General features: G+C 34.9%; 1 protein-coding gene across 3 annotated transcripts in view; it reads right to left on the minus strand.

Moving 5' to 3' along the window:
• Positions 1 to 10,623, minus strand: part of ATG4C (autophagy related 4C, cysteine peptidase) — a 97,705-nt gene that overhangs the window by 35,565 nt on the left and 51,517 nt on the right. For all 3 annotated transcript variants that reach the window (XM_010833903.1, XM_010833902.1, XM_010833904.1), the window contains exons 6-7: positions 8,080 to 8,150; positions 2,035 to 2,171 (exon numbers count right to left, since the gene is read on the minus strand). In XM_010833903.1, the coding sequence (XP_010832205.1) occupies positions 2,035 to 2,171; positions 8,080 to 8,150 (208 nt within the window). The remainder of the gene's footprint in view (positions 1 to 2,034; positions 2,172 to 8,079; positions 8,151 to 10,623) is intronic.

The raw sequence follows: 10,623 nt of genomic DNA on the forward strand, positions 1-10,623 counted from the left end.
TTAGACACACTATTTTTTTCACTCCTAAATGAATAGCTCTCTACATGATCTCATTATGGCTTTTGACCCAGCCATCCTGTGACCAAGCACCACACCTAACATAACACCTACTTCACTCAGCCATTTTAGACATTTTTACCTGATAATCAAAAATCTTAAACATATTAATAGTTATTAATACTATTCTAAAAGTGGACTGTAGCATAAATTAAATTAGTAGGAGCTCAAAGAAATGTTACATTTTAGGAAGTCCAGATTCTACGGGAACATATGAAAAAAGGTCAGGTCTCTGTCAATAGTTTTATTATCTGAAGTTGAACATATCACTTAACTTTTGTCACTTCTGTTTTTTTTTAATAAAGGCAGTTGAGTTCCCAGCTAGTGTGAGGGCAAAATGAGATAAATCTGTATTACAAGTGTTATACAAATACCTGTCGAGCAACTCCTATATGCTAGGTACTAAGGATCACTTTAACAGCTAACCGTGGTTTATTTCACTACAATGCAGACTCCAGTGAATCACTCAAGAGGATTACACAGCCCTGCCATCTGATAACTGTTCTCAATGCCGCCAAACAGCGAAGCCCTCAGCCAGATGAAGCTATCTGCAGCCCTTTTCACCAGAAATGGGGTTTTAGCAAGTTGATTCCAAAATTGCCTCAGTTTCTGATCTTCTCATGGTAGTAGAGAAGGCAGGCAATCCATTTTAGATTTGGTTACAACAGAGACATAACAGCATGCCAGAAATCTCAAAGCCCCCATGAAATGGTTTATAACTTCTCATATTGCACCCAAAATTCTACTGAAGAGTCCACATGTTAGAAATCAAAGCCCCACTTTTATCTAGTGGATTTATAAGTTATTGGTTACAGTGGCGCCAATGGTAAAGAACCCACTTGCCAATGCAGGAGACCATAAGAGATATGGGTTCCACTGCTGGGTCAGGAAGATCCCCTGGAGAAGGGCATGGCAACCCACTCCAGTATTCTTGCCTGGAGAATTCCATAGATAGAGGAGCCTGGTGCACTACAGTCCACAGGGTTGCAAAGAGTCAGACAAGACAGAAGCAACTCAGCATGCACACACTGCTATTTTTAGTAACAAGTAGCCTGCAAATTTTTATTAACTATTAGGAAAAGCCAAGATATCAGCTAGAAGACTTGCATATACCATATATTGAAATGAACTGCTCTAGATTTTTAGAATCAGTACAATCTAGAGTGAGGATACATGTTCCACCTGTATACACTGGGATCACAGTATGGGACTATTATTGTGTTTCACGTGAGGTACAAATCTAAACTTTATTTCAAGATGAGTATATGCCATGACAGTCCATTCAAAGAGGAATTCCATCTCTGGCCTTGATTTTATTAAAACTATGCAAATAATATAAATACTAACTTTCAAACAGACTATTTCAAAAGGTAAAGTTTTGTGACAAGATAACCTAATTAGGTTCTTTTAAAAAAAAAAAAAAAATTATGTATCCTGAAATAGAACAGATTTGTAACTGGTTAATTAGGGAAAACAAAATTGGAACCTCCCCAACATTATCTTCATCATCTCTGTCTACATAAATAAGTATTCTTCCTACTTATGGACCTTATGATAGCACATGAAACAAAGTAGAAGATAATGCAGCAGTAATTTTTAAAATAGTTACCTAGATATAGTTTAATGTGGGTTTATGAATAAATAAAGGTACATACATTTAAAAATCACACATAAGAATAATGGGAACTATAGACTTATTTCAGATTATGATTATTGCTGCACTGTATCCCCTTGATTAGCTGCAAAGACTAAAAGGCTTTTTATTTTGTCATTGAACACCTTACTCTTCAAATCACACTGATCTTGTAATACTGAAATTTAAAATCTATAATACCAAATTTTACAACCTACAACTATAAAATCATCAATCTACAACTATAAAATCATTCCATTTCATAGAAAAAAGACTGCAAACCTTCTGTATTTTTCATGTTAGCTAGCATTGCCTTCAAAAAATTTTTAGTTCTTATTTCATACCTTTACAAAATCTAAATAGTCGGCATTGGTTCTTTCTCCACCAAGTCTAACAGGAACTAGAATAATAACAGCTTTGTCATTTGTATTATCAGAGGCCATGGAAGTGCACTGTTTATCAATTACATCAGAACTGTAAACTGAGAAAAAATACAATTAATACATATTAAATTTTATAAAAATAATTTTCAGAAACACTTGTACCCTAATTTTTCTCCCAACAATGGCCAGTCATGCAATTTCTAACATCATTAACAAGGTCTCAATGAGTTAAAAATTACCCACATCCTTTATGCATTCAATAGGTATTTATCAAATAACTATTATATGGCACTGAGTCTTCAGCAGTGAGCAAAATGGAGAAAAACCCCTGACCTCATAGAGCATATCCTCTAACACAGAGAAGTAGACAATAAATGAGTAAAATATAAGACAGATGGTGATAGCTGCTCTGAAGGAAAACAGAGGGGAAGAAAGATAGATAGGAAATGTTGAAATGGAGCACAATTTAAAATAATCTGGTAGGGAACTCAAGACTTAAAGAAAGTAATAAACCAAGAAGTGCAGATACCTGGGGGAAGAGATTCCAGACAGAAAGATGAGCAAGTGCAAATGTCTTAGGACAGACGCATGGACAGCTTGTTCCAGGACCAAGAGGCCAGTGCCTCTGGAGGGACTGTGAGTAAGGGTACAATAGTAGATAATGAGGTTAGGAGATAAGGTTACAAATTGAGAGAGAACAAAGACAGATGGTAGGAAATTTAAAAGCCATTATAAAGACTTCAGTTTTTACTTTAAGTAAGATGAGAAGCCACTGAAGAGTTTTTTAGGAAACAAATGTCCTGATCTGGATTTATATTTTATCAGTGTGGTTCCTGTGTTTATTAACACAGGACTGCAGAGGGCAAGGGCTGAAACACAAAGAAGTTAGGAAGGCACCGCAAGAATCCAGCAACAGATGATGGTGGCCTGAACAAAGGCAATAATTGTCAAGATGCAGAATGGTCACAAGATGCTCATGAGGAGGTGGTGAAAAGTGATACATTAAAAATAATATACGAGAGGAAAAAGGAGTCATAGATGCTTGGCGTGGTTTTGATATAAGCAAACAGAGTAGGCGAGCTGCCATTTACAAAGACAGAGAAGACTGTAGGAAGGGAAAATACAGGAAGGAGAAACGGGAATTCAGTTTTAGACATGCTAAACTTGAGATATCTACTAGACATGCAAGCAGGGATGATAAGTTGGCAGTTAAGGACATAAAAAGTCTCTATCTGCGGACAGGTCTGAGATGGAGCTAAAAATTTGGGAACTGACAGACAGATGGTACTGTAAAGCCATGAGACTGAGTAAATCCAAATATGTACTCAGGAACTATGCACCTCCCATGGTCAGTCTACACCAAAGCTACAGAAATGGAAAAACAGTTCTTTCCATGTTTCAATTCATCTTACTTTTGCCAAGCTACTCAGTAAAACTTCTGGTTATAAATCTCTAAATTCTCTCACTTTTCTGAGACAGTACACACATGACCATTTCTATCTTTGACTTTTCTGAACTAATACATACTCCAATCAAATGGGTTTTTCCAAAGGACTACTTCCTTCAGAAACAAATATTGTTGCAAAAAGACAAAGTAATAATATTCCCCTGACATATACAATAATTTCTTCCTTATCAAGTGCTTCTTACTCTTCAATTTCTTCTTACTGTTTTATTTCATTCAACACACATTTATTGAGGGCCAACTATTTATTGAAGCTTTCTATGCCGGGGAAATATAAAAGCAAATAAGATCCTTAATTCACAGTGTCTGCCTCAATGTTTTGGTATTTTTCCTCCACTTTCAACACAATGGAAGGGCTATAAAACAGTCCAATTCCATAACAGAGGCTCACTACAGTAGTGACTCCCAAGCAAACAGTTCTGGTACTTTCCCCCAACACTGATCTACAAGGACTTACAGATAAGCACAAGGTATTATTAAAAGTGAATTACAAGTGCAATATTTAATATAAGTATTTCCACAATGTTACAGAACACAGAATAAAAAACTAGTTCTACCTGATAGGAGCTGGAAAAGGCTTCACAGCATGTTCTTAAAGAATGAGTAAATGTTAATACAAAGCATTTTAATAATAAGGGGCATTTTAAGCAGAGGCAATAGTATCAACAAAGACATGGAAGAAAGGTAATGATAGTATATCCAAGAAATGGTGTGCAGGTTGATGGTACTTTGTGTACTAGCATGCAAGACAGTTGACAGGCGATGCTGGACATGTAGGTCAAAACAATTGGTAAAGGACTTCATGTGCTGTATTTTAAATGCTACAATAACTTGAGACTGGAGTTAACAGACAGTCATAGGTTTTCAAATTAAGGGACATGATCAATTTCTTTTGACAAAATGAATGAGAAATAGAAAAGAAAGATAGGGAAATCATGTTCAAGTCCTAGTTAGAGATAAGGGTCTGATCTGTATCAATGAGTGAAGAAGAGACAGATTTCAGAACCATGTTTGTTTTTAAGTATAATTTGTTAAGCCTTGGTTGACTAACTAGATATTAGCAATAAGAAAAGAGTCAAGAATAAGTAAGCATGCATGTGGACATGATACTATGAGTGAACAGAAAATAGAAAGCAAGAAAGGAGCCGTGTACAGAGAGAAATGATAGGTTTAATTTTAAATGTGCTGAATTTGAAGTGCTTGTAGAACATCTACATGGAAATAGTTAAGGATGGCAGAAAATACAAGTTACCTCATATTAACACAAGTAGCAATGGCACCCCACTGCAGTACTCTTGCCTGGAGAATCCCATGGATGGAGGAACCTGGTAGGCTGCAGTCCATGGGGTCGCTAAGAGTCAGACACGACTGAGCGACTTCCCTTTCACTTTTCACTTTCATGCATTGGAGAAGGAAATGGCAACCTACTCCAGTGTTCTTGCCTGGAGAATCCCAGGGACGGTGGGCTGCCGTCTATGGAGTTGCACAGAGTTGGACACAATTGAAGTGACTTAGCAGCAGCAGCAGCACTAGAAGTGCAGTGTTAAAGTCCTAGTATATAGAGCATAGTCCTAACTATTTAAAGCCATGGAAAAATATGTAATTACAAAGGAAAAGAATACAGAATGAGAGGAAGAGAAAATAACAGAAAGTGGATCTTCTAAAAACACCAATAAAAAAAAGCACTAACGAAGATGGCGGAATGGCGGGGAATTAATTATTAATTGACTCTGGCTTCACCTAATTTCTAACCTCACAATCTATCAAAATGCACTACAGTAATATAAATTCTCCCTTTATAATTTTAAATATCAGTGTTCAGAATTTTAAATATCTACTTCAAATTACACAAACCACCTAGATATTGAGTAGCTCTGTGTTCTTTAATTAACAGTATGTGACACTAAAGACCAAAGCTGATTGATATCAACCAAAATGCAAAAGGCAAATTCATAAATTATTTAATGACTAATTGTTTACGTACATCCTTTGGCTTAATTAGAACTCTTAACACAGTATATTTTATTTTGTAAGATTTCCTACCTGAAAAACAAATATAGTATCTGGAAAATTCATGCACTTGTCTGAAAACTTAAAACTTTCATGTTCATATGGTTATAATCATGGCTTATCAGTCTTTCTTAAAAATTCAATTAACCTTAACAAAAGCCCAAACAAATGCATGTGTATTTGCCAACCATTATTTCCACACTATCAGCACTAGTCAGTTACCAAGGTACTCTCAAACCTCTTATAAACACCATTATATTAAACATAATTAAAGTATAACTTAACTTTCCCCAACATTAACATACTTTGTCCTGTTGAAAGCATTTCTGTAAAAAATAAACAATATGAGGTGGCTTATTTTGAAGGCACTTTATTTTATCAGGACATTAAGGTTCTATTTTATCCCCAACAGAGTTTCAAAATTACTATAAATACTGGTCATTAAACAGAAGACCCAAAACATTAAAACAAAGCTACATTCAGGACAATACCTGCATCATGATCAGATGATTTACTGATGGACTAGTAAGAGACAAGTCAAACTGAGAATTTTCTTCCCTTGAAACAAATCCACCAATGAGGAGGTACTTGGCAGACATGCAGACCAAGTATATACTTATGTTAAATTTTCCCACCTATCTTTTTTTAAGTAGTCATTTTAAATACTGAAATTTCCCTCAAGAATTTATTTTAATATTGCAACTTATAAGTCATAGTATATATTCAATCAAGAAATATTTAATGAGTGCCTACACAGGGTGCCATGTTGGAACAAAAATGTGAAAACATGGTCCCCACCTTCATAATCATTTACAGTATAATTGGGATAAGCTAAATACTTTTGAAAAATCTAATTATAAATGGTGTTGAGACAACTGTACAGCCACATGCAAAAGAATAAAACTGGACCACCATCTTATACCACGCACAAAAATTAAATCAAAATGGATCATCAAAGATTTGAACGTAAGACCTGAAACCATAAACTCCTAGAAGAAAACAGGCAGAAAGCTCCTTGATATTGGTTTTGGTGATAATGTTTTTAACTGGGCATCATAAGGCAACAAAAGCAAAAATAAACAATGGCAATACATCAAACTGAAAAGCTTCTGTTACAGTCAAAGAAAATGTCAACAAAATCAAAGGATAACTTACTGAATACAAGAAAATATTTGCAATCACATATATGATAAGGGGTTAATATACAAAATATACAAAAATATTTGTATATAAAATATATAAAGAGACTCATACAATTCAGCATCAAAAAAAACAAGTAATCCAATTTTAAAATGAGCGGAAGACCTGAAGAGACACTTTTCCAAAGAAGCCATATAAATGGCCAACACATACATGAAAAAGTGCTCAACTTCACTAACCGTCTGAGAATGCAAATCAAACCACAATGAGATACCATCTCGCACCTGTTAGAATGGTTATTATCAAAAAAGACAAAAAACAACAAATGTTGAGGATGTGGAGCAAAAGGAACCCTTGCGCACTGCTGGTGAGAATGTAAATTAACATGGCCACTATGGAAAACACTATAGTGGTTCTTAAAAAAAATAAAAATAGAACTACAATATGATCTAACAATTCTACTTCTAGGTATTTATCTGAAGAAAACAAAACCACTATGTCAAAAAGATAAATGCATCCCTTTGTTTTCTGCAGCATTATTTACAACAGCCAAGATATGGAAACCACCTAAGTGTCCATCAATAATGAATAAAGAAAATGTGGTGTATGTATATGTGTTTATAAATATATAAGAATATTATTTAGCCATAAAAAAGAATGAAATCTTGCCATTTGTGACAACATGGATAGATTCTGAGAGCATTATACTAAGTATAGTAAGTCAGACTGAGAAACACAAATACTGTATCATCTCACTTATATGAAGACTCTTAAAAAGCAAAACAAAATGCATAAAACACCAAGCTCATAGATACAGAGAACAGACTGATGGTTGGCAGAGGTAGAGTGGGGGGACAAAAAGAGTGAAGGGGGTCAAAAGGTACAACTCCTAGCTATAAGATAAATTACAAGGATGTAATGTACAGGAAGGGGACTATAGTTAATAATATTATAATGTATATTTAAAAGTTTTCATCACACACAAAAAAATGTTTAACTATGTATGGTGCATCAGAGAATGAGATGACTGGACGGCATCACTGATGCAATGAACATGAACTTGGGCAAACTCCAGGAGATGGTAAGGGACAGATAAGCCTGGCAAGCTGCAGTCCCTGGGATCGCAAAGAGTCAGACACAACTGGACAATGAGAACGGAATGGACAGAATGGATGGTGATGGATGCTAACTAGACTTATTGTGATCATTTCACAATATATACAAATACTGTTGTACATCTGAAACCAATGCAACATACAAATTTGTATATATAAATACAAATTATGCTGTACATCTGAAACTAATGTAATGCTATATATTATACCTAAATTTTTAAAAAGGTCTAACCAAATAAGTGGATGAAAAGTAAAATCATATAATAGATTCCTCACCTGTACAATCTTGGGCAACATAAATAGTGATTCCTTTTAAGTCTGGGTGTCTTGCTTCTTCAACTGCTTTTCTAAGAAAATAATAAGGATTATCCTTTAAAATCCTAACATTTCCAGTTAATAACTAAAGATTTCATTTAAAGAAAAAGAAAGCCAACATTTTCTAGACTTTCCTATTTAACCTTTAGTGCCTGCTTTCAAAACTATTACCTGAATGGTATTTTTAAAAAATCACGTCGATTTTTTCAAAGTAGAATATTACTCTAAATTACTCAAAGAACATAAAAACATAAGTTTAAAATTTTAAATTCTTGGGTATAAAGGCATGAACCCTACCCAGTCCTCCCAAAAGAATTTCTCTCAAACTCCCCTGGCTATATTAAATGCTTTCTAAAAAGTGCTATTACAATACGCTTCAAGGTTTGCTTCATATTAACTTACATTAAATGAAAGTGAAAGTCGCTCAGTCGTGTCCGACTTTTGCGACCTCCTGGACTGTATAGTCCAAGGAATTCTCCAGGTCAGAATACTGGAGTGGGCAGCCTTTCCCTTCTCCAGGGGATCTTTCCAATCCAGGGAGAATACTGGAGTGGGCAGCCTTTCCCTTCTCCAGGGGATCTTTCCAATCCAGGGAGAATACTGGAGTGGGCAGCCTTTCCCTTCTCCAGGGGATCTTTCCAATCCAGGGAGAATACTGGAGTGGGCAGCCTTTCCCTTCTCCAGGGGATCTTTCCAATCCAGGGAGAATACTGGAGTGGGCAGCCTTTCCCTTCTCCAGGGGATCTTTCCAATCCAGGGAGAATACTGGAGTGGGCAGCCTTTCCCTTCTCCAGGGGATCTTTCCAATCCAGGGAGAATACTGGAGTGGGCAGCCTTTCCCTTCTCCAGGGGATCTTTCCAATCCAGGGAGAATACTGGAGTGGGCAGCCTTTCCCTTCTCCAGGGGATCTTTCCAATCCAGGGAGAATACTGGAGTGGGCAGCCTTTCCCTTCTCCAGGGGATCTTTCCAATCCAGGGATCAAACCCAGGTCTCTTGCATTGTAGGTGGATTCTTTACCAACTGAGCTATGAGGGAAGCCCATTACATTACCGATTAGCAAAATATGATTGTTCTCTAGTACATTTAAGGAAGTCTTTTATCTTTTCTTTAAACAATAGCATGACTTTTTTCCTTCATTCAAAAACCTATAGGACCTGAACAGATGAATTTCCTACTTTCAAGTCTTAGAATTCTGTAAGTAAAACTGCAAATTGAAAATTTTTTCCAAGTGAATATAATGCTCTCAATGGTTCACAAGATATGAAAAAAAAAAATCATAATATCTGTAAAAGTAAATTACACAAATTGTAGAAAAATAGATACTTTTATTTAACTGTATCTTTTTTGTTTTTACTTTAATATGCCTTATTTTGCATGTTTTTATGTGCTAGTATAAAAGAGGGATGGAAAATTATGGCCCACAGTTCAAACATGAGCTGAGGCCTGTTTCTGTACAACCTGAGGCTAAAAAATGGTTTTTAGTTTTCAAAGACTGTAAAACAAAAAAAAATTTTTTTAATGAGAAAAATGAGCAATAGAGACCTTATAGAGCCTGAAAAGCCTCAACTATTTACTATCAAGTCTTTTACAGAAAAAGTGCCCTGATCCCCGGGGATATAGAATATAACATCTTAAAGAGCAGAAACTATGCTTTTATGATTATGTTTTTATAAATGTCATACTAAATTGGACTTGATATTATTCTTAATAATCCATTTAATAACATTAGGCAAATATTTTTTCAACTGCAAGCATTTGGCCTATAAAATATAAATCTTTTAATATGCAAAAAAACACTGTAATAATTTGGATTTTGTATATTATTCTAAATGGACTAAATTTACTATAACATGCTGTAATTTGATGATATTATTAATGGTTCAGTTAATAATAATGGGAAATATAACAAATAAGATAATTTTTTTAAAACTTCAGTAGTAAATGGCACTATAAACCTGAGGTATAGTGAAATTTGACTTTCAACTTTTTTCTAAGTACTCTGAATATCACATACCCTTTACTTTTACTATGATATAATTATATTAATAATCCCATACATTTACAATTCACAAGAATTTGATGTGTGCAAAGAAATGCTGGAAACATCAATTTTAGCTCTTGACATTTCATTACACTATCAGTACATTATAGCCCCCAGGTTACACTGTTTAAAAAAAAAAAACTATAATGTCATGCATGTTCCAAGGTTGAAAGAGTTGTTAGTTTTAAGAACATTTCAATAAGGTAGTCTAGTGAAAACCTGGTTAGAAAGAGACCTTGGATATCCACACCTATGAGCAAAAGAAGAAAACTTTGTCAGTAGATAAATTAAATGTGACTAGAGTCACAATATGTCTTATCTTTTCCCTAATAGCAAATGGAAGTTCCTTTATAAATATTCTCATACAGTTAGATTTTAAAAGTTCTAATAAGATATATGCACTGCAAAAATCAGTATCTCTGAGCCTGAGGACCTCTGTCATGAGATGGAAGACTTTAAAAC

The sequence above is a fragment of the Bison bison genome, unplaced genomic scaffold, assembly GCF_000754665.1.
Source record: "Bison bison bison isolate TAMUID 2011002044 unplaced genomic scaffold, Bison_UMD1.0 scf7180017863957, whole genome shotgun sequence".
Lineage (NCBI taxonomy): Eukaryota > Metazoa > Chordata > Mammalia > Artiodactyla > Bovidae > Bison > Bison bison.